General features: G+C 41.6%; 1 protein-coding gene across 7 annotated transcripts in view; it reads right to left on the reverse strand.

The window, feature by feature from the left end:
* Positions 1 to 25,294, reverse strand: part of rreb1a (ras responsive element binding protein 1a) — a 48,323-nt gene that overhangs the window by 12,625 nt on the left and 10,404 nt on the right. For 3 of the 7 annotated variants that reach the window (XM_060869613.1, XM_060869612.1, XM_060869616.1), the window contains exons 2-5: positions 6,209 to 6,310; positions 5,731 to 5,951; positions 1,751 to 1,840; positions 1,487 to 1,650 (exon numbers count right to left, since the gene is read on the reverse strand). In XM_060869613.1, the coding sequence (XP_060725596.1) occupies positions 1,487 to 1,650; positions 1,751 to 1,840; positions 5,731 to 5,951; positions 6,209 to 6,310 (577 nt within the window). Of the gene's footprint in view, positions 1 to 1,486; positions 1,651 to 1,750; positions 1,841 to 5,730; positions 6,001 to 6,208; positions 6,311 to 7,599; positions 7,619 to 8,204; positions 8,372 to 14,897; positions 14,965 to 25,294 lie in introns of those variants that run through there. The other 4 variants (XM_060869615.1, XM_060869614.1, XM_060869617.1 and 1 more) reach the window with 4 other exon arrangements.

A 25,294-nucleotide genomic window follows, 5' to 3' on the forward strand; every position in this document is an offset into this window, starting at 1 on the left:
ATTAAAAGGTCCAGTAGTAGTGGAAACCAGAAAAACTTGAAATTGAATGTCTCACTGCAGAATGCATGGAGAAGCAGCAGCTATTTACTTTCTGCTTGTAGATCACTGAGACATGTTAGATTATGAATTAGTCCGGACATGGAACAGTTTGGGATTGTTCAGAGTTCTCTACAGAAAATGATGAGGAAGTCAAGTGTCGTATCGTAACCGTATATTGAGAGAGAATCTATGATAATCCCCGCCCCTGCATGCCGTTTATGAAAGTCCCAGTTCCTTTTAAAAGTCTCTCTTAACATTCATGATCTCTAACGGATGATTAAAAATTATGTAAGCAAAATGACCCAGAATCCCTTGATATATCATGCAAAACAAGACTTCTACCTCAACCAATCGGCGTTTTTAGTCTGTTTAAATGTAGCACTGATGTCGCAATGGACACCAGGTACTTCCATACAACCCCCTCCTCTCTGTGTCCCAATGCAAAACTGCTTCAACAGAGGAATATAAACCAGCCCTGACTTGTCACATCTACCAAGTACCTTCAGAGTGGAGCTAGAAAATGTGAGCCACTAGGAATCTTGCATCAGAGTGGGAGATGTCTCCCTTACACAAACACAAACGCTGAATCCTCCGGGATACACAGTCATTGCTAATCTTGGGATTAGTCCTCATTGTTGGACGGCTAAGCATGAGGCAGAAAGCCACAGGTGTCAGTCTGGATGGTCCAGTTCACTCACTCACATCCCTGTCTCATTCTCTCTTTGTCAAACACACACACACACAAACACACACACACACACACACTCCTTCTTAACCACCGCAGATGAGTCACCTGTACAAATACACAGCTGTACTGTTCAGACGTGTGCTCTTGACTCGCCAAACTGTTTCAGCATTTCCCATCATTATAAACCAGTCATTTTTTTTTATGGAAATGTTTCACTGCCTTGTCTCGAGTAATTTGTCCTTATGGTGCTTCTCACCTAATGGTGGTTTATTTCTATTTGGACTGAGCTAGTTTAGTTAAATTTTCAAGGGGTGTATGAGAAAGTGCAGGGTCTAAAAAAGTCTTTTAAAACTTTTAAGAAGTGTTCACAGAAATCAAAAAAAAAATATTACAACTCTACTGAACGTTCTCTCATGTTTTTCATTTCAGATACGCAGAACACACCGCATTCCCTCTCTGTTCTCCGCCACTTATTTTGCATATTTCATGTTAAACGCTCACAACCTGTAAAACAGCATATTTGGTTCAGTTGCTGATGAATCATCTTCTCGCTGCAGTTAAAAAGTGTCAGACCAATTCAAAGTCCCCATTCAGTTCTGCCTCGTCGTTTTAGACCGAACTCGGGATAAGTGAAAGAACCAAAAGGTACAGCATAGCAGCATTCGTCCTAGCTTAAACTCTCCAAATGAGAGTGTAGAACGGTGTTATGGTAGCCATCTTGCCAAACACAGACATGAAAGAGGCTGCAGTGTCTCTGACCTGTGCATGTTGCCGTTGGTGGTAAAAGTTTGTCCGCACACGGAGCATTTGTATGGCCTCTCGCCACTGTGCACCAACATGTGGCGGTCCAGAGAGCTGGCTGAGCTCAGGCACTTTCCACAGATACTGCACGAGTGATCTGAAGTGCCGGTTTCCGAGTTATGCTGAAGACAGAGAGACGGAGAGAAACAAAGAAGCCTCGTTACTAGCCCATCACTAATGTAATAGATTCTTAATTGTGAATCTTAGAGGTGAATATGTTACCTGGCGAATGTGCATCGTAAGCTGGTGCTGACTTTGACAGTTTTTGTCACACAGTGGGCAGATGTGAGTTGAGGTGTCATCTTTGGAATCCTAAAACACACACACACACAGATAGAAACATCTCCGTTAAATGTGTCATGTGCTAAAAAAGTCTATATTACACTCTATGATACATTACAGTAAGACAGTGACACAACACAGGTACATCAATGGCCTTGAATCACTTGTCCTGGATATTAAATTCAAATGGATGTCTGAAGTACAATTCCAAAATTGACAGAAGATCAAATAAAAGCCCCCCGTGTCTGCTTTGGTGTGCCTGTACTAAAAACAGAAGGGTGTGTGGGTAAAACCCCATCTGGTGGCCTTGTCTTCTGCCCTTGACTGTTTCACTGATCCATGCTGTATGTATAAGATTCTGGGGTAAAATAAATACTCGGGTTTCATAGATAAGAGCGTAGGACAATCTGGGACGTCCAAGCCTACAAAATGAATCCGGATATCTTGTGCAGTGTTAAGTTAGACGGAAACAAACTGTAATCCTTACAGAACCCTGTGACATACACACAATGCAGTGTGTAATCTTTAATTTAAGTTTTTGTTCATGTTAACAGTATTTTCCATCTTTCACTTTATGGCTATTAAGGTTAAAGGTACATTTTTGTGAATGTCTGACAAATGAGCATCCTAAACGTAAGCTCTGTGTGTGTGTGTGTGTGTGTGTGTGTGTGTGTGTGTGTGTGTGTGTGTGTGTGTGTGTTCCTCTTTCACCTTGAGTGGCAGATTGTAACCCAACACCATGTGCTCCCTCCCACTAATGTTGACAATAGAGCAGATCATTAACTCGGAGTTTGATGTGTAGCCCTGTTCGACTCTTACTGCACTCCCACAAGGCCACAACCAGGTTGCATGCCATGCCATCACACACGCACACAACTCCAGAACAGAAATCGGTTTGAATGCACACACGATCCAGGGCACTAATACATCAGATTTTGTATAGGATTTATGTCTAATTACAGAGAGTCCCTCATGGCTACATGAGGGGTTAAACGATCAGAAACCGATGCACGCCATCAGTATCTCCAAAACAAACCATTGTTTAGTGGCCAGACAGCTTTACTGGCCTTAGTAATATTAGTCGCATGTTCCCCTTAAATTTGAAGGATCAGATCAGGACTAGAAGGAAGACAAAGGAACACTGTCCTTAAATAAAATGCTTATGGGTGTGCTTTAGGATCCGAGAGCAGAGTTTTTAATGTCTTTCAGGTTCTGACCTGGCTGGAGAGAAAACAGTAAACGGTTCATTGATGCAGGTCTAAAAATAGCATATTTCTATATTTATCTGGAATAAAATATAGAAATCTAGCAGCATACTCTATGTGATGAGAGGTGCTGCTGTTCTGCAGAGTAAAAACAACATGCAAAATCAACCAGTGATCGTCAGACAGTAAACGCAGAGGATTAAAAAAAACCAAGGCCTCAAGCTAATCATTACATTTGTATATTTTCCAAATATATAATATTTACTCTATCATGCTTTTTCATTCATGTGGAAAACATTATGGGTCTCCTCTGTGTGTGACTGCATACGTGTTAACCAGGGGTGTGTGTGTGTGTGTGTTTGTGTTTTAACAGCTATGTCAGAGCCGAGCTGGTCCTTTATGCAAGTTTGCGTATGCTGATTAGTATTGCTTACCTCACTATTACTGTAGAAATGTTTAAATGCATGAAGGTCAGCTAAAGATCTCAGAAACCATGGGTATGAAAATCTTCTGGCAAAATGAAAATAAATAATAAAAAAAAACGCATTCCTTTCTTACGTGATTAAAATGCTAATTCTAATGATTTATGGCAGCCGTACTACTTGATAGTGTAAACGTGCGTGTTAAAGCCTGTTGTTTATCCGTTCATGTATTTCAATGAGAAAACTTTAGAGGAGTAGTTTTTTTAGGGGGGCTGAGTGGGTACAGAGGGGTCAGAATTAACACCTGTTATCCCCACATGAGGGCACTTACAGGCCTGGAGTGCACGCTTTAATCGGCACCATGTGATGAGGAGCTGTGTGTACAAAAGGAGAATTGAGGAGCTGAGGACCATGTGTCTCACCGCTTCAACACATGAGGACACTCTGTCTGCATGAACACACACTCTCTCACCTGCGTCATCCCACCCGCTCTAAATGCAGAAACACACGCACACACAAACACCTGCTACTGATCCGGCGGACTATACGAGAGCACTGCTGCATGGTTCCAGCTGAAGCAGTAAAACATGGCCAACGGTTTAGCCGAGCCTGTATGCTGTGTATCAGCCTGCAAGACTCTTGCCAAGCTGTTGATCTGATGGACATCTCGTATATCTGTCAAGATCGCTTGCACGTTTGAAACACCGGACACCGGCGTAGAACGCCGTCATTATCCATGTCTTATTGCACATGTCTGGTTAATGACTTTACAGTATGAGCACATGTTTTTAAATAGACCATGTACTGTCTATAGCGCTTTTTATACCAATCGTGTTGCATTTAGTTTCATTACCATTAGCTTCAATGGTTATTTGAAGGCAAATACAGATATTAATAAAAATCTTACTAATTTCTAACTAATCTAACAAAACTTCTTGTGATAAAAATGTTTTTTTTGTTGATGTTTTTTATACAAAATATGTTTGTCCTGATAGATATGCTGTCTTCTAAAATATAACACCGCTAACAGGGCAGTCCAAAAAAATCTATTTTACGGTCAAGGGAGTTTTACAATATTGACATTTTGCTGTTTCTGCACCCTTCAGTAAATACCCATGGGTCAGTCTGGTATGACCTTAATGACACCTTGTGTACACCACCTGGTTTTGTCTATATTTAATGTCCGAGCTGCGTATTTTTATATTATATTTCAAATATTTCCTTATTTCTTCCGAATCTTCTGGCCATTTGTCTAATAAGTAATGGTTGATTACAGGCTTGAGGTCAGAAGGTTCGATTTTCGGCTCTCTGATATAAAAAAAAAAAAAAAAAAAAAAAATCGATCAACTAACTAAATAAATGAATAAAAAACAGCTCAGTGTACCTGTGGTAATGATTCCAAGTTTATTATACTACTTGTGTACTGTCGAGCTAGCGGTACTACACAAAAGTATTATTTCTACACATTTAATCTTAACCTGGATATGACGCTTTACTTCCTTATGGGGTCATAAAGAGTTATAAAGGTGTCCTAAACCTAGCTACATTCAAACTGTGCCATGTAAATCTGTGGGTTTCAACATGTAAGACTTAAAACCTTGTAACTTATCTAATATTCTTTCACCTACTAGGCACATTTCCCCACCCACACTTCTTACGCCATTTTGGTTCTCCCACTTGATCTGTAAGCTGCAACCAGACATGTCAGGTGTTGAACATTGTGTCTGCTTGGACACAGAAATACGGGTTTGCATCGATTTTTAAATCCTGTTCTGGCCACCTAGTGCCTTCCCATATGTTTACATGTAAAATATTTGCAGGCCTAAAATTCCTCCTTTCCCAGGGTTCCCACCTATATCAGATATTTATGTTTGATTTAGTTTATTTATCTCACAGTTTACAGAAGCCCACCGTTCAGCTGAGCTAAGTGGTGTAAATATAATCAACAGAAACACGCTGATGGGCTTTATAGGCTGGAAATGAACAAACAAGAGCGTCTGTTAAAAGCAGTTTAAGCTTTGCTTGTGGGAACAAGTGAGTATGATCTCACTTACTGTTCCTTAAGGGTTCATTCAAACAGTTCACTGTTATCGCTTTGAAACAGAGTTTGACTTGGGTGCTTTTCTGAAAGGAAACACTTCATGCTAGCTACAGATCTATTGTGCTACAAACTTATTTTGCTAGTAAGAGCTTTTTTTTTCTCCAGTAGTACGTACAGAAGCTTTGGAGAACAAGCAGCATGGACTAGACAAGGTGGTTTATTGAGAGTGAGAGCATGAGGCTCTATACATACCTGACTCTTTCTGCTGGAGCGGCTGGCGCTGGGGCTCTTATTGGAAGTTTTGTTGGGGGTTTTGTTGGAAATCTCCACCCCTCCGTTAAGCTGAGCTGCTTTCATCACAGTGCTCATCATCGAGGTGATAGACGACAGGTCTGCTCCATCTGCTCCATCTTTCCCTGCCTCCACTCGGATCTGTGCGTCGGCTACGTTCACCGCCGACTTTTTTGGACTCTCTGAGGAATAATCGCAGATGGGTTGCTGATGTGGAGTGCCACAAACATGCTGTTTAACATACGTGTACAGCGTAGTTTAAACGTTTAATAAGTTCAAACATGTACATCTCAAGATATTGTATCTATTATTATAACTAACATCATCAAACAACCTCAGTGCTGCTTCTTAAATAGATTTTCTTGTCTACTTTTTATGATTTCATATCTCCAAACATTAAAAATGATATTTCTTAGCTAAGTGTATCAGCATCTCTTACCATCGTGTTGATTCGTCTCCTCCGTCTGCTTGGCCTTCATGGTGCCGATGGCGGAGCTGACCTCCTCCCCTGTCTTCTTCTCCTCTGCTAAACTATCCATCACTGCAACACAGAGATAAGGGATGTTTAGATGAGAGAACGTTTGTGCATGGATATGTTTAGAGGTCTTCATAAACTTGCACCATAAAGAAAACAGTCAATTACTTGCGCCAGAGACAGCAAAGTGACTTCTAAACTTTTTTTTATATATATATATTAAGGATAGAGAGGACATCGCTTTACTAATCTTTTACACTTATCATCAAACCCAGGGGACAGCTTTGAAAACTCAGCATTGGAAACTTAAAATTTCCAGAGCAAATTTCCCATAGCCTCAGATCAGACAGATCACACACACACAGAGGGAGGGAGAGAGAGAGAGAGAGAGAGAGGGGGACAGAAAGAGAGAGAGAGAGAGAGAGAGAGAGAGAGAGAGAAAGAAAGAGAAAGAGAGAGAGAAAGAGGGAGAAAGAGAGAGAGAGAGAGAGAGAGAGAGAGAGAGAGAGAGAGAGAGAGAGAAGACAGAGAGAACGCATGTGTGTGCATCTGTCTGTCTCATGAAATGACCGGCATAGTAGATTCTATCATGAGCACAAGGTGCTAATAACAAGAGGTCAAAATTAAATATTGTCCCCAGTGAATCTAGGAGGGTTTTACACTTAAATATGAAATTACTGCTAGGTTTCCTCCTAATCCTCATAGGGTAAAATAAAGAGATGTGATTGTTTGAAACTGATATCAGCATCATTAAAGCAGATGGGTTTGTAGATTAAGTACTTGGTGCTTTCTTAGCAAGCCACACACACACACACACACACACACACGCGAGCAGGGTCGCAACAGAAAAAAGAGACGTAAAAAAAGGTCAAAATGTAGAAAGATGACAAGACAAAAGGGAAAGAGAAAGAGAAAGAAGAGTGAGACAGAAGAGGGAGCATGAGAAGAGAGGTAAAGTAACTGGGTTCTCCCTCAGCTAATTGCCGTTTCCCGTTTACAGCCCCACAGGAAGCTCTTCTCCGGTCCAGGCTACTTCCTCCTCATGAGAGAGTGGAAACAGACGGACAAAGAGATGGAGTGAGCGTGTGTGAGTGTTGGTCAGTGCACATTCGATTCAATTCAATGGATGTTGTCTCAAAGCGGCTTTACAAAAGTATAGAAACGGAATCAAAACGAAGTTACTGTATCTCTCTAACATCTATCCCTAATGAGCGAGCCTGAGGTCGATGGTGACAAGGAAGAAAATCCCTGAGACAATATGAGGAAGAAACCAGATGATGAGAATGTCGTGACATGATGGATGTAGATCACAGATGCTACTCAAAAAACAACAGGACACACGCTGGTGAACTCACATGTGCTTGTTTTAAATCAGAGTCACGGTGGGGTCTCGACTCGTGCTCACATTTCCACAGCAGTGAAGGACTGGGAGTAGGGATGGGGGATACGGCAAAACATTTCAATTATATAAAGTGGATTGGCATTTCTATGATACATGAAGTGTATGACAAAATATAGGTTTATAAACAATCTGCCAGGGAAAGGGGGAAAAAGAAAAAAAAAAAAAAAGTGTGAAGTTTGCTAGCACTTTTATATAACTTTATTTAACATTAACTTAGTTAAATTAAAATAAACTCGTTGAAATTAAGGGGAAATAAATACATTTTCTTTTACCAAATAAGCTTGTAATTTTTATTAAAAATAAAATAAAAATACATAAAATATATTATTAAAAAATATTGCAATCTCAGGGAAGTTTACTGTCACGCATGTTATTTATGTGTATTATTTAAATGTAACAAAATGAATATTATATTATCATATTGACCAGAACTGTTTGAGATCTCAGTTATGATATGTGATGATAAGTTATGATATGTGAGTCTAACAAAAGGCAAAAGAGAAAAAAGAAAAAAGAAAAAAAAAAAAAAAACAAACAGTATACACCACAGATAGTTACTCTGTGACTGAAGGGTACTTGTGTAATGAAATCGTCAGAGAAGATCAGCCTAGTGGTCCACCAGCTCGGTGGAGGGGATATGCTTGTTCACCACACTGGCACTTTTACAGCCTGTAAAATGAACGGCAACAGATGATGGTGGAGGGGGTGAGAGCAAAGAAGTGATCGGAAAGAAAAAAGTTAAAAGCATGAAACATACAGCAGACTGTCCAATTAGTGGAAGTGGAGAGAAGAGACGGATTAGCGTGGACCTGAAAAGGTAGCGGTCTCTACCTGGACAGGTTTCTTTTTTTTTTTTTTTTATTTTTTTTTTTTTTTTGGGGGGGGGGGGGGGGGGGGGAGGGGGGGTGAGAGGAGAGAAACAGAGAAAGACAGAGAGAGAAAGCAAGAGAGAGAGAGAGAGAGAGAGAGAGCGAGAGAGAGAAAGCAAGAGAGAAAGAGAAAGAAAGAGAGAGAGAGAGAGAGAGAGAGAGAGAGAGACAGAGAAAAAGAGAGAGCGAGCGAGCGAGAGAGAGAGAGAGAGGCTTGTTATTAGCTTCTTGCAGCTCAGCCAGGAGAAAGTTTGAGGGTGGGGGTGCTACTGTTACTACATCTGTTCCCACCCATCACTCTCACTGAAGCACAACGCGCACACACACGCACACGCACACACACAGGTTTTTAAACATACTTGTAAGAGGAAACCATTTACAGGTGACACTAAAAAGGTCATGCAGAGAGCAATATAGAGATGTGTGTGCATGTGTTTGTGTGTGTGTGTCTTTGTGTTCAGTAGAAACAGAGGCACATGAGGCTGGAAAAAGTCCTCACATGCTACCAAACACTCTGGAAAAGAATGCCCCCTTCCTCACCACAGCAGCCTCCCTCCCTCGCCCTCACTCTCTCTCTCAGCAAGCTGCACTGGCATGACTACACTCACGGCACTGCCAAAGCATCACCGACATAACAACTGATGCATGAAGGAATCTATGAAGTGCTCCCTTGGATTACAATCAGAAAACCTTGTCTCTAACAATGTCCCCAAACCAGAGCGCTCTCTCTCACTCTCTCTCTCTCTCTGGTTGTTCAAAGATCTCTGAGAAGCTGCAACATCAGGGTGCATTGTTTCCTGACCACCAAACTTCAGCTGTCATCAATAATCTTGGGAGGATTTTTCCTAACAGGGTGGGGACTTGAGCACGAGCACCACGACGCTGTCTCGGTTCTCTGTAAACGACTCTGACGCCCTGTGACACCGAGTGGAAGAGAAGGAAGTCTGTAGTGGGGGGTGATGAAGGTGCGAGACCCCTCACCAGAGGAGCTTTAATGATTAGAGCTGCCTGCCACTAAAAGCTCATTTAGGAGATAAGATTCCCGCTGCACTAAAACGTCCTACACGCACAACCCACGGAGGCTGCAAACGAATGAAAAGCCTTTTGATTACGTCGTACGCCAGAGAAAGGGAAATTCCTGGAAGCACATAACTTGGTGGACGAAACACAATAAAATAAAATAAAATAAAATCTCAGGACACAATACAGACAGTGATGTTTAATATCCTCAATACCAAAAGCAAACATCTGTGGCATTTTCTCAACCGGAAGGTTCCCAAATAGGCAGCATGCTAAATGAAATCTAGTTCCCTGGGAAAACTGTTTTTGTCTTTGCGACATTTGTCTTTGCGACTTGCATCGAGAAAATATCGACCGAAATAACGGATATTTTCTGTCGTTCTTTGCTGCTACATGTGACTGTGCCACATGTGAAAGAACACCTGGTTATTTATTAGACTAGCTAACCTTCATTCCTAATCTAAATTTAACTATAAACACTGGTCAAGGTCCAAAATTGAAGCAAATGGCCCCCATGGTGTTCTGGAGCACGATCCGCATTGCGTGCTAAAGTGTTTCCTTCTCGACTCGAGAGTGGATCGGCTCCAGGAGGAATGAGTACAGGGTGTTTTAGAAGCTGTCCTGCTTGTCTGAAGTTCCCAGGCTGGAGCTGCCGCGAGCTTTTCCGAAACCTGGCTGATAGACAATGGCTCAGAGCCAAACTGCCGAAAGTGACACATGCACTTCAAAGTTAACAGGAGGGAGGATGGTGCTGGTGTGTGTGTGTGTGTGTGTGTGTGTGTGTGTGTGTGTCGGTGTGGGGAGGTGCTGTATGCTTTTACCTGCTGAGAGGAGAGCACCCACATGTAAAGAAGCAAGAGATGAGGGGAGGAGGAGAGGTACAAAAAAAAGCAGTTTTTCCACTGCACTTTTAAAAACAATAACAGACCCAAACAGGCGCCATCTGATCTCAGAGCGCTAGTTCATTTTTCACCCATGTGACAGCACCTGAACCTTTAATATAGTGCTTAAGGATATTTCTGAGATAAACTAATGAATGATGAACTTGAATTATTAGGGTCCCCCTTTGACTCAAACTCTACAGAACATGCTTCTATTACATGTTTTCTCTCTCACACACACACACACACACACACACACACACACGACCATTTCAAAAGAAAAAGGTTTTTAAGTGTGTTCACAATACATAAAGATTCTCCTTAAAGCTGCAAACACATATTATATATGAATTCTAGGCAGTTCTGTGAACTTAAACTGAAACTCTATCTAGGTTGAGAAACAAAACAACCCAGTGTTGTTTTTCATGCCACAAACATGGCACCAAGAAACCAGACTATTATAAGCTTCCTTGTTTTTTTTATAACTGTCTGTGCGTGTATATCGCCACTCGTAGTATAGTGTGTGTTCGAAACCAACCAGCACTGAACAATACCCTGCTGTTAGTAGCTCTGTTGCTGTAGATACCCATTTAAAACTGTTTTTTTGTTTGTTCGATTTTCAGTAAAAACAAGTAAAAAGTTTCTGAAAGCCTAATTCTGGATTGGTGGCCAGTGAGGAAAATAAATAAGAAAAGTTCCATCACAAAGAAACAGAGAGACAGAGAGATAGAGACACACAGAGAGAGAGAGAGAGAGAGAGAGAGAGAGAGAGAGAGAGAGAGAGAGAGACAGACAGAGAGAGAGAGAGAGAGAGAGAGAGAGACAGACAGACAGAGAGAGAGAGACAAAAAGAGAGAGAGAGAGAGAGAGAGAGAGAGAGAGAGAGACAGACAGACAGAGAGAGAGAGAGACAAAAAGAGAGAGAGAGAGAGAGAGAGAGAGAGAGAGAGAGAGAGAGAGAGAGAGAGAGAGAGAGAGAGAGACAGACAGAGACAGAGACAGAGAGATGTAAGTTAGGAGTAAGGGTGAGGGGCCTGCGAGGCCAAAGATCCGGTGACCATATGTTGGCTATTTATTACAGCCTCCTGTGTGTCTGTCCTGACACCCTGTTTCTCAAACAGACTCAGGGCAGAAAAGGCAGAGAGGTGGTGGAGGGGAGGATGGCTACAACCCCACTCAAATAATGTGGTGTATCACTAACCCAAAGCACAAGTGAGAGGAGATGGAGGAAGGAAGCTGCTCTTGCCCTCCCTCACAGCCCTTAAAACGTGTTAAAGATTCAGTTTAGTCACATCATGGCAATGAACCAAAGTGTGTGTGTGTGTGTTTTAGATCCTATGGGAAAGCTAGAGTCATCCGTGTCTGCTGCTGTTCTCTCGTCTCTACTGAGTCACTCTGTGCTACCGAGGCTTGCACATGCCTGCATCCTGCCTCAACATGCCAACACACACACACACAAACACACACACACACACACACACAAAGTGCCAGGGAAATCACTCCAAGCTTCTAGTTAACTTGCTTTGCACTCAAAGTACTTAAGCTACAACAATGATTCCATTATAATACTGACAACAGAAGGAAACTAAACTTCGAGTTCCACTAAAAAAGAAAAACATGATTTTTAAAAGGATAACACATCACTTTCTGATTCTACACAATGGTGTTTTATGTAAATGGATTTTTTAACACCACACTAAAGTCTTGGATGCCCCTCAGATTAAAGATGCTTTGTGAAATTTAACAGGATTTTTGTTTTCTTTCTGCATTTGAAGGAAAGGAGAAAAAAAATGCTGCTCACTGCCATAATACCAGAAACCCATTGAACAAAAAAAATAAATAAATAAAAATAGCCTGAAAACACACCAGCAGGATGGCACTGCTTAATTAATCAAAATGAATTCGTTCGTTAATTAAAAATAAATGTCTCCATCTACACTCCTCCATTCCTATATTACGACTCGTTCTCACTCCCTTGTTTTCACTAAGTCTCTCTCTCTCTCTCTCTCTCAGGGCAAAGATCAGCAGATCACTGCAGAGACACGTTTGCAGAGGAAGAAGCTAGAATGGTTGATCAGAGGCCCAGGCTACAACAAAGTGACAGGAAGAAGAAAAAAATAATAATAAAATCTCTCTCTTCTTCACACTCGGCAATTATTTATTCACGCTTCTTTAACACCTTGCCCTGAAACACACACTTTACAAAGGATTGCTGGAAGTTTAATTTTTACAGAAACCTCCGTTCATCATATTTAATTGTACTGAACGAATAAAACAATTCGCGTAAATTTGCAGACTTTAAAGGGACGTAACCTGGGCAATGTTTCTTGTTTATCACGAATGTCTATTTACTGTTAAAACTTAACCCATTTATGCCCAAGTCTAAGCACAAGTGTGACTTTTGTACTAAAATGAATTAATTCGTTTTGAATCTTAAATTTGCCCTTATGGAGGTAAACCTCCTCGTTCTGTGGGAAAATGCACTTATTTAAACGCTTCCTGTTTAGATCTGGCTCGAACTGAACACAGAGCAGAACAGAAACAACTGTTCGAGCATACGTGGCTATCTAAGAGACACACACACACACACACACACACACACAGGATACTGTTTAACTCATCTAAGGCTGCAGAGATAGCATTGTCCTTCTCTACACTCTTTTCTTTCGGTGCTGAGGGGGAACAAAGGGTGTGTCTATGAGCTCCAACCACAGAGCAGAGAAACTCGGCAGCCATGTGCGGTAGCTTCTCCAGCAGAGAGCAGGGTTTCCACGTCTCTACCGTGACACGGTGCAGCGTCTTTCGTTACGGAAAACCAGGCTAATCCTCTCGTATTCTTTATGGTTTCATTAAGGTTGCTGGCTTGCTCTCTCTTTCAAACCCTGCAGGAGGAAGGAATAGCTTTCCCTCTAAAGCTCATTTCAACTTCTCCTTTTGCACCTCTCCTACAAGCAGTCAGCTGACCTGACCAATATTAATGAGAAAGAGAAGTTTTCTTAGCAGAAGCAGTGCTTTCTTTCCTGAACAAACATGAAAAAGTCTTGGCCTGTCATATGATTTCAAATCTTACCACAGACCAGTAGTACTTCATAAGTATTTCTGTCCCTGTATATGGTTTTAATGAGACCGTGGTGTAGGATCTCTGTGCTCAATCTCTGCAGCTTCTCACCGGCTGTCATCGTGCCACAGCATGGACGCCTCGTGGTTGGCACAAAGTGCACCGCATCTACAGTACAAGTGAGCCAGGACTATTCACCGGCACTGCTTCATCAATCATCTATCGTTGTGGCACAAAGAGGGAGCAAACAAATGTTTAACCTTTAAACACAGGGCTACAAGGAGAACAAAAGTACATTCATCCATGCAAATGACCTTGAGTTACACCCCCTTAAGGTTGATGAAGGGAGTCCTTGGGCTGCTAGTTAGATGGAGAGGTTTGTACGTTTTGTCAATAAACGCAGCCACAAACTGCCTACATTCCAAGAAAGAGGCAATTCAGACCTTTGGCCATAGTCTATCAGTAAACACACATGATTTACTCACCAATAGCTGCTTCAAATAAAACTTCTATCAGTCTAGTGACCGTCACTGAAAAAACTAGAAGACGACACAGAACTGCATGTACACAAAGGATGCAGCAAGCAACTGTTAGGATCCTGAGGCTTCTGTCCACAAAAGTGTACAGAAATATGAAATGAGCTAAAATGCAGTGATTTCGTCAGTGGACTTTAAGACAATTTGTCGCCTGTGTTCATGTCAACACGACACATGTTCGCAACATAAAAGACGACCGTGGATTGGAAAATATTATTTGTCCAGCTCGAAGTCACTGCATACTTTCCTCAGCCCGGAAATCAACAACAAAAAAAACTCAACTCCTTGATATTAGTGTTATTGACTGAGAAAACACAAAAATTACATGTGAACGTAGGACACAGATTATCTTTAAAGCTTCATCAAGCCTGTGGTGCTTTACATAACTTTGCATCAGCAGCCTGCAGATTCGTTTGGTTACAGTGATGTCAGTATCAGAGCAGATCCTCAGAAACGCACATGTTTCAGATTGAAAATGGTACGACGACACTTGCGACTTTCGAACGGTGCGGCCAAAAGAAGCGAGCGCATGCTCTCCGACACGGCTGGACGGACGAGCGCGGTGCATTCTCTCTGCGTGCAAAAGAGGGCAGCAAGCAGAGACACAGAGGCATGAAACGGAAGAGCCGTTTCACCGGGATAAGAACTGAAACCATAATTAAAATGAAAAAATAAATAATAAAGCAACAGAGCTGGCAAAGTGACAAGGAAAAAGCTAGAACAGTGACACTTTGGGGTAAAGTTTCAGACGATACTTTGCATGCTTGCTCAGATAGCAAAGTTCCATAACAGCTAGTCCATGCTGTGCGTTTTTTATTTTAAAGAAGGATGTGCTGAGGCTGTGTGTGAGGTTGAGGAGGCACGGCCTGAAAGGGAGGGATATTTACCAGTCCTCGAATGAGGCTGTGGAGAGGGACCGCCGTGCACCTCGAGCGTCAGCACCCACGGTTCACACTGCAGGAAAACCACAGACAGGGTTTAATATACACACACATACACATACACACACACGTGCACTCTCGCACACACACACACAAGATGAAGATGCTTGGATGACAACACATGCAAACTCTATTATACAAAACCTGCTGCGTATAATGTGACTTGTGAAGAAATGGGGATAATTTACGGCTCAAGAAACTAAATTTTCACCTCCTACTCAGCTGATAGAGTAAAAACTCCTATATAAATGACGACTATGTGAATATACCATGCAAATATTGGAGTTCAAAAACACAAAATCAACATAACTATCCGGTCTCTCCAGAAAAGTGAGTTTTTTGTGATTGTTTGGCCAAAATGCTTGATTTTGCTGCAGCTTCTTTTTCAGAATTTGTGATACAACTTGAGTTTTTCTGTTCTCTTTTTTTCCCACTTAAATTGGCAAAAGTTCCTTTAAACTACTATCGGTGAATAAAAACTGTGGCCGAACGTGTTCCACTTTTTGTTAACAAAAATCTCTTCATAGGATAGAAATAGAGCGAATAAATCACGTGACTACATGAAATTCTAAAACGATGTTTACATATAACACTGAGCAGGAAATCAGAACTCACGAGTCAAGATGCTGTCTTATAATCTACTGTACTTCTAACACACACAGTGATCTGGCCCCATACTACGCTGTTATAAAGTTAAAACCAGAAGCAATGCTTTCTTATTTACGACTTGACACCGGACTGTGTGCCTCAGGCTGCAAGATAAAGTAAAAATAAATACAGAAATAAATCATTCTAACGCTGTATTTAATGCAATGTTTGTTTGTTTGTTGTTCTTTTTAATTCCATGCCGCAACTGATGGCAGGCTCGAGGTAGGTAAAATGAGATATTTTAGCAGTAGTTAAAGCGTTACAAAAACAGAATCGTACAGTATTCTGGGTCAACAACAGCAGCTAGTAGGGAACCTTCACTTTATTACTCAATAAGAAATATAGGATTTGTTCTTGGAGAGACATTTAGAAAGACTCCTAAATATGTATTTTCCGAGTAAAAGCCTTGCCTAGTTTTGTTAGGTTAATTTTTTTCTAACTCCTCCTGTATACTGCTTTTGTTGTGCAAAGTGGCTATACATCTTGCCAATCTAAGTGAAATGAGCATATAAAAAAATGAGAAATGTAAAAGTACTGAAAGTCACACGTGACGCTGGATGTGCTGTAGTCAATGACGAAGCTGTAAAAAGCTGTAAAGCTGAAGTAATGCAGCACAAACTGTTACAGAACATTACTAGCCGATGGACACGGCGTCGTACGTCTGTTCTCCAGCTCTACGTCTAACCCGAGACTTCTTTCTTCGTACTTTGTCTTTGTAGTCCCTCGTCTAGCTTCGGTTCCTGTCTGTGTGTTCATGCAAATGAGTGTGTAAAATAGAGTGAGATACAGATGGGCAGAGACGAGGAGGAGGACAGATTTACGGGCCGCTAACGGCTTATCGTCTTTGTGAAGGAGCTTTTGAAAAGACGGAGGAGACGGGCGAAGAAGGTGATGGAGGGAGACGACTGAGAAGGAGGAAGAGAGAGGACGAATGGACGCCTCGTACCCGGCCCTGCTGGTTAAAAAGTGAAGAATGGAGATTGAAGGATAAGAGAATGATAAGAGAAAGAAAATAGATGTAAATAGATGGGGGGAATAAAGGAGGCAGAAAATGGCAGAAAATGAAAGGGGGGATGAGGGAGAGAGAGAGAGAGAGAGAGAGAGAGAGAGAGAGAGAGAGAGAGAGAGAGAGAGAAGACAGTGATTATCAGATTAGTGGCTGGTAAGACTGCCTAATTGAGGCACACGGAGGTAGTTATAATGGCAGGGTGGAGGAGACATTTTAGGTTGCAAAGGTCTTGAGCCATGCCTGTGTGTGTGTGTGTGTGTGTGTGTGTAAAGAACACACCCAGGCTCTGCATCATCTCTAGCCACAGCAACTGAATACCAGCAGTGTGTGAGGCTGAAACAGAGGATGCAGGGTAGCAAGCGAACAGAAACGCGCAGCTGTGATTAGCGCTTGCCGTAGAACGATGTTGACGTAATCGGCTAGCTATAATCAGTGCTAATCCTCGAATGATGAACCGCTTTGCTTACATTTTTTTTTTTAACTTTTACAAGTAATACGCCTGGCATTCTCTTCACAAAATGGATGCACGTGCTTTACCCAGATGATACCACATAAGCCTGTGCAATTATGCCCTATTTAATTATGCACTAGTTAGCGCCATGAAAGTGTCATGTTTGCTAAATAAGTCTGCCAGCTAACACCAATTGAGCAATATTACCACGACACTACATGCTGCTGAGTAGGACGGTTCAGACACGAGTTAGACACGAGACTGTGTTTCTACCTGCTGCTCTTTTAACCAATTATTTAAAAATAAGCATCTGAAGGAAGCAGCCACCAATTTGCATTTTCTTTCTTTCTGTAGACATTTTGAATATAGGCTTAAATTTTACATAACATCTGGATCTGAGATGCTAGAACCATGTTTCTTAAACCGACATGTGGGTCCCACAGACGTTCTCGTTTTTAGTCCAGGTGTGCGAGCTGAACGAGAGCGAGCAGCAGCGGATCCCTGACTGACATTTTGCCTGTTGGCCGTTTGGTTTTTACAGCTCTGACCCCGTTCACACCTGGCATTAACATGCGTCGTCGGTGATCAGGTCACAACTGATCAGCACTATGTACAGGTGTGACCAGGGTCAAATGCGTCCTGCAGACGCGTCGTGACCTGATCACTTGAAACACATTCGGGGGTGGGTTTGAGACGGTAACGAGGATCTGTAATCGACTGCATGGTCGTCCTCGCTAGAAATCATTGCATAGTCATTTCAAGACTGTTTGGAAATTATTCTGAACAGTTAAGATCTCTTAGGACACTAGGCTAATCTACAAAGGCGATGCTTACAACAGCAGAGTCAAAAGAAGTCGCTTAGAAAAGCGTCAGTCGTCGTCTCGTCTCTATCGTTTTTAAGTTCCATTGGTCGACCACGTGGTTAAATTGTTTTAAACAGATATCATGTATCAGGCATTTCTGTATAAAAATATCTGCTAGACCAAGACCACACTATTAAAACTTTAGAAATGTCACGGAAAGGTGTGTGAAGGGTAATTTGTGAGACATTTCTTAAAAATGAAAGCACGTTTTCTTTGCCGATTTGTTTTTTAGAAATGCGATTCAATTTAGCAAATGATTTTCAATAGAAATACCATGTGGCGTGCTGATTATATTTCCTAGACTGATCCTACGGACCGTATTTTGTTCCTCGAGTCTGTGATGCTAACATACATTGGCGGAAGATATACAGTTGCGGTATTTGTACTGCTGTGCCTTCGCTGTGGTATCGTCTGTGCTGGTTGTGTTGCTCAGTAGAGTCAGAGATGCGCCAAGATACCATGCAAAGAACTCATGCAAAATAATACACGTTTTTTGCGCACGCTTTCTAAAATTATTGTCCTATTTATGGGGGCGAATGTAAACAGAGCGAAGAATATAATTGTAACTGGAGACTCAGCAAGGTTATAATTAGAGTCTCGGTGTGAGGTGGACGTTACTGATTGACGCCAAACATCATCGTTTGTGTGTGTGAGAGAGAGTGTGTGTGTGTGTGTGTGTGAAAGAGAAAGAGAGAGGGAGAGAGTGTGAGTGAGAGTAAAGAATGCTGCTGTGCTGTTTCTGTTCAGGATGACAGGCACGGACAAGTGTAGGAACCGTCAGCTTTGAGAGCAGTTGGCTCAGGGAGATATCACTATTTCTCCACCTGCCCATATCTCCAGCCTCACACAGTGCTTTAAAACCAAACACACATGCGCAGGCAAAGGCACGGCCGGCACAGACAGAGAGACCGGTGTGTGTGACGATGTAAAAAGCAGATGCAGGAGCTGAAAGTTAAAAGCTTAAAGTGTGTGTGTGGATGTAGGAGTGTACAGAAGCAGAAACACCAGAGCAAAGTTTATGTACAAATCTGGATTAACGAGAAAGTCCGGTTTCTTCCTTCTCTCTGAGGCGACGTCAACAGCTCCCTCCCTGACTCATTTGCTCGCTCGCTTTTACACTTTGTGTTAGTTTCACAGAAAGGACAATGTGAAGAAGAGGGAGGGGAAGAACATCGTTATCGAGCCAGACCGTACACACTGGCACACTCAGACTTACTCACGCACATACCGAGACTTGTTCATATACCGTTTACTCGAATATTACACAAAAATACATCAAAATACATTTCTTTACTTCTTAGCTTATTTTTCCTCTGTTGCTTTAAGAAATCACTGAAGACACATTAGGCTCTGAGCATCACTCACACTTTTTTTTGCTTCTTGGGTAGAATTTAACACGATGTCTGAGTTGATTCGCTAACTGTATGTAACTGAAGTGTCGAGCACCAGGTCTTCCTGTTATCTCAATGAGCACCAGAACATTCGTTATATCTAATTTGCTCGATTTACATCCGAGCGATTTTTTCTTCATGGAAGATATTCGATAGATAAATAACACAAAACGGTTACGGATACATTTAGGTTTTCTTAAAAAGTTTAGATTTGTTTGTTTTTTTTTCTCTGTTTCTATGTTTCTCTCGTTTTAATTATTTTACTGTTACAGAGGGCTGTGCACAACAGATCTCCTCGCAGTACAAAAGATCTGGAAGTCAAGATGTGCCAGGCTGATAAGTCTCTTATCCAAACAGACTGAGTGGTGCAATAAACTCAAAGGGTGCTTTAACTAAGTATTAGTTCAGAGGTGTGCGCACTTATACAATCAGGATATTCAATTTAGTGTTTTGTTGTTTTTTTTCCCCAGAAATGTTCAGTTTTCACTGGGATTGTACAGGCTGTAATTATCACAAAGGTCGAAATGTTCTTCACGAATGTACATCACAAAAACCTGCAGTTTTTTTGTTTTAAATGCACCACGTTCGACAAATCTAAATGAATTAAATGAAAAGCGTGCTCTCTAGGAGATATGACTATCCGTATCCAAGCTTTCTGAGCTGAGCAGAAAAGATCTTTAGACCCTGCAGCAGGAGACTCACTGCTAAACCTTCATTACGTTCTCTTTCAGGAACCATGAGGTTCCTCTATGGATTTAGCTTCCAGTTCGCCTGCCCGCATATTCTTCCAAAAACCTCAGCCGAGTGGCAAAGGAAATTTAAATTGGTCAATAAATGGTGGTGCATTCAGTATTGCTTGAGAGAAAATTGGAGAAGACGTAAAAAAATGAGAGATGGCGAGAGTAGCTTTGCCACCACGGCCATGTCTGGAGATTAACAGGAAAGCTGTAGAGACATGGCCTGACTTGTAGAGATGCTAGTGGGCCTCTCTGTACATTTTCTGCAATAGACTGCTAATGTTTTACTACAGTCATGCTGGTATGGAAATTCCACTCCACGGTGATGGGCTTAAAGTTTCGGCAGCTCTATTTCTCAGCAAACACTATATTCTTTATCAGCCGCTACCATTACAGCTACCTAAAAGAATAAGCTAGTGATTAATAGCAAGTAAACTTAACAATGATGCGTGTTGAAACGTCTAAATGCAAAGCTGCCGAGATTCGTTCATGGTTACAATATACGGATAAATATAACTATATCTTATTTCTTAAACCGAGAGATGGGGAAAGTTTACAACAGATGTTATTGACCCAGACTTGATAAGAAACAAATTCAACCTATACAAAAGATTAATAATGTGTATTGTGCATTAAAGTCTCCATTACTAGCCTAACGATGACATACATATTTACATAAGATAATGAACTGGACGAGTGATTTTACTGACTCCCAATTACTTAAAAGAAGAACAGACACACTGCCATGGCTAAATCTGAGCAGCTGTTAACACTCCTGGTTTCTTGTCAACTCTATGAGGACATGCTGTACTCCATGACACCATAATAACTTCAAATTTTTATACTAAATAGCAAGTGTGTTTGCTCGGGATTTGAGCTACAGCAGAACAAATGTGTAGTACATCAGTCGTTCACGATGCAGACGACGTGCTACTTACAAACGTCCGCTAGGAAACTGTAGCTACTTCAGTGTGCAACAGTAATGTAAGAATTTGATGTATATAAATATAGAGAAAAATTTTGTCTCATAAAATGCATGCAGACTAACTTGAACTAACTTAAATGCTGTAATGAACAAAACAGTACATAAAGAAATCCTTTCTTTTATGGCCATACATGTGTCTTGTAGTTGTCCAGGATTTGACTTTAATGCTATTCTCATGAGGCTCACAGCAGTTTGGAATGGTTTCAAATTGCTTGTCTTTCAACTTCGGTTACAAAAACTTTTAAGACCGAAGAGACGCAAAAAAGATGCGAAAAATAATCAAAAATAACCCGACACCAAAGAATATCCAAAGCTTATGATATGGAGAAATGTGTGAGTTTGTGTAAAAGTGTAGCTAGAAAACATTACATTCATTACAGACTTATGATCATAACGTGTTATCATAATCATAGCAAATACTTTTACTGGACCGTGCCAAATATAATCTCATGTCAGAACATATTTCCTTTGCTTTAACATCATGAACATGAGGGATAATACTCCGCTGATGAGGTGTGTTTTAGCACTACGGAGGGGTTGCTGACACAGCAGCTCTTGGCTCTGGAATTAAATATGGCTGCAAACCGATGGTCCTTGGCAACAGGTGCCAGCAACTGGAACTTTTTTTTTTCCTCCCTCGAGCCAGTACGTCTTTATTTGGGCCTGAATAGCGTGTACGCTGCCCAGGCTTGGCTGTGCTCACTGTGGAGCACTGATGCAGAGGTTGTCTGGTCATATGAGCCTGCCTGGAGGAAGGAGACAGGCTCAAATTCAGCCTCCTCTCCATGTCCATGCAAATGTACGAAAATGTAGAGCGGAGAAGAGCAGGGGTTCCTCACCAGAGACTGACTGCAGGTCAGATCAACAAAGGACGATTTGGAATGCATGCTCATACTAGCACACTCACACGCACACACACACACACACACACACACACACACGGTGTGAGTTACAAAGAGGCAGTACAGATGCAGACTGTGCGCTGACAGATTGGTGTACCATTGACAGCTGCCTTGGAAAAAAGCGTACACTGTCCACCACACGCTACAGATGGTACGAGTGTGTATGTATGCACAAGTGTTTGCAGGCAGGCTTGCTCACAGACCATCACTATCCTTCCAGCGCATTAAAACACTGCAGCCATTCGCATGTTGACTGCTGTTCGATTCTCTTAAGGAATAAATGAATAAGGTCGCATTGATGTCGGGCTACAAGGCCTCCCAGTCAACTTGACACTGACGGAGAGACTGTGAGGTGGTAATCGTGGAGAAATACAAAGTGTGCCCCTAATCCCCCCCACCTCCATCTCACCGATGCTCTTCTTATTGCTTTGTTTTCCAGACATGTTCCTGCAGGAAAATCAGATGTCTGGCATTCTCTTTATACAGCAGCACACCTTTTCAGAGTAGCGATTAAAGCACAGACATGAAGTGCCTTTTTGCATCGCACACAAAAGGTATAAAACCATACGTACTGAACGTATTTAATATATTTAACGCTTGTGTGGTTAGTCATGCTTAACTTGGACCATCAATGAAACAAGACTCCTAGACAGAAGTCACATGGGAATCCCTCCCGCCTTCTCCTCTCTCTCTCTCTCTCTCTCTCTCGACACTGTTCAATCTTTCCCTCAGCTGTATTTATGACAGTGAGGACGCTGCAGGCCTCAGTGCTCTTCTCTGACAGTTGTCCATCTGCAACAAATGGTGCATTCATCGAAGGGCGGCAGTGACGGCTCCACTCCATAAATCGTTCCTCCATGACGACCCGTCCGTGCCCGGCGGACATACTTCTGGATGATAACGATATATACCAAAACTCCGTCTGTCTCAAAGTGAGGTCCGGTGATGTAAGCCAACCCGTCATTATCAAAGTTAACGGGTTTCGAGTTTAAAATGAAACGTTCTAATTGCTGTATCTATAAATAATACCGATATCATCCATCGTGACACTTTATGACCTCGTACCTTTCACATGTTTACACTTTACTACTATTTTACTTCCCTCCTTTAGCAACTTTCTCTACTATGCAAGAGCTACTTATTTATCATTGTTGTCTCTGGGTAGACGTGTACGGCCGTAGCGCAAAACTTTGACTACGTATAGATGCTTAAAGCACATTTTATGCATGTGACAAAGATGAAAAGTGAAACTCACTTTAATTTAATCTCAATTTTTATCACTCGTTTTGTCTAGGCGGGACTACAATTGTACGCATTTAAATACAATAAAGGCTAATGTTTGAATAAACCTGTACTACACAGGGCATGCGGAGGGTTTTTTAAAAAAAAAAGTTTAAGAAGACTATGATGTTATATGAAAATGCTGTCTCTCTAATAAATACAAATAAATAAATCAATCAACAAACAAAGCAAACGTATAAATAAGGCTGTAACCATTTTTTTTTTTTTTTTTTTTTTTAAACATTAATGTGTCCGTCTCTATCCCACAGCATGGAACAGGTCATATCCTTGGAACCAGTAACTAAAACATTCTATCCATGTTCTTGTTTTGTTCTACTCGTACTCTGATGGACAATGTATGAAGCCATAACATAGAGATGAGGCACTACTCCGGATTTAGCACTGAAATTTTATTTCAAAGCTAAACCTTTAGTAGCGTTGATTCTATTCTTCTCAGAGAGGGAAGTAAGGAGAGAAAAAAAAAAAAAGTCATAAAATGCTCTAATCTGCAAATGACATGTCAGTCAAAAAACTGGTACGCTCCTACAAAACATTTAGTCAGCATGAAAAAGAGAAGCAGACTATTTGTATAACTTGTATTTATACAAGTCAGAGTAAAGGTGTGAATGATGACTAGGTGAGTATGAATGCTATATTTCCACTCTAAGATGGCATGCAGGAGCCAGAACATTTGCTTGGGTTTTACACATCAGGTGTTGGCCAGAGCTTTCTGAAAAACAGAGACGTAATAGTCCAAGATTAGCTCTGGTTATATCATACTGAAGCTGAGCTCACAGCTGTATCTCTGTCTTCATGTCTCTGGAAACTAAAGGCCTAAAGATGCTTAGGATAATCTCTTTTTGAAGCAAGGTTAAGGCGTGGCCGCTGGCTTCATGAGGTGAAACCCAAAAGCCTCCCTACACCTGAAAAGAAAACGATGTAGGGAGGGATCGGGTGCTCGAAGGGCTTTTCGGGCCCGTTAAGCCGACAAGCCATTACACGCAGACGTGTACAGATCCTCAATATGCCCTGAACACACAACGTGCTCCGTGAGCTGCGGATCTTGTAGACGTTCGCGAGATTCAAATGTCTCTGCAAAGTAATTAGCTATGCTGACTAACGAAACTTCCAAAAGAAGTCAACAAGTTCAGTCAAAATACACTGGAACTGGATTATCTGTGTATCCTGATGCCTCAGCTAAGCGAACGGATGCATCTCCAAACATCTTATTAAAATAAACTCAGAGTAGTAGTTGTCAAGAAATCTCCTGTAATAACAATCTGGGTAGACTAGTCGACTTTGTGTTCTGCTTTCAAAATATTTTCTCAAACCCTTTATTTTTTTTAAGCTCTTTAAAAAGAACCAAGCTCTACTGTAATGAATGTCGTGCTGGCTTTTCCCAGCATCGTGGTCCCAACTTCTTCATGGTTCTTAAATTTGAAAATTCTAACCCCTGGGCCTTCATGGTGTTTTGGGGACTGATGCCTAGGCTACTATTAGTAGTGGTCCAAGTTGTAGAGTCGTGCTGCCGGGCGTCTGTGGGTTCCACCTTGTCTGTTAGGGAGCCGAGACGAAGGAAAACCACTGGAGGGGGCTTTAATGGAGCACTGGGCAGATACGCCTCTTACAGCATGCTATAATGGAGCTCTTTGTGAAAGCAAGAAGAATACACCGTTCATCTGGACTGAGACTGAGGCTATCCCAATGTCTGTCTCTCTCTCCCTCAAACACATACACACACTGAGCAAGCACACATGATTTGTGGCCTGTGAAACCTTTCCCCCTCCCTTTACTGAAGAAGGCAGCCACTTGGGGGAAAAAAGGAAAAAGTACTCGTTTAGCAACTAGATGGCGGTGTATTTAGTCAACACCTGTCCTTGGAATGCCAAAATAACTGCAATACTATCTGCAGTTCCAGATGAATCATTGTACACACCTCTTCTTCTTGTCCTCACTCCCGACACACCACTTTGGCTCCTGTTCTGATGTTATATGACCTAAACTCCAAAATGAGGATGAAGGCCAAAGTACAAGGCCATAACATCAACCAACTGTTGCAGTGTAAGCTCTTACCCA

The sequence above is a fragment of the Tachysurus vachellii genome, chromosome 5 (genome assembly GCF_030014155.1).
Source record: "Tachysurus vachellii isolate PV-2020 chromosome 5, HZAU_Pvac_v1, whole genome shotgun sequence".
NCBI classification, from domain to species: Eukaryota; Metazoa; Chordata; class Actinopteri; order Siluriformes; family Bagridae; genus Tachysurus; species Tachysurus vachellii.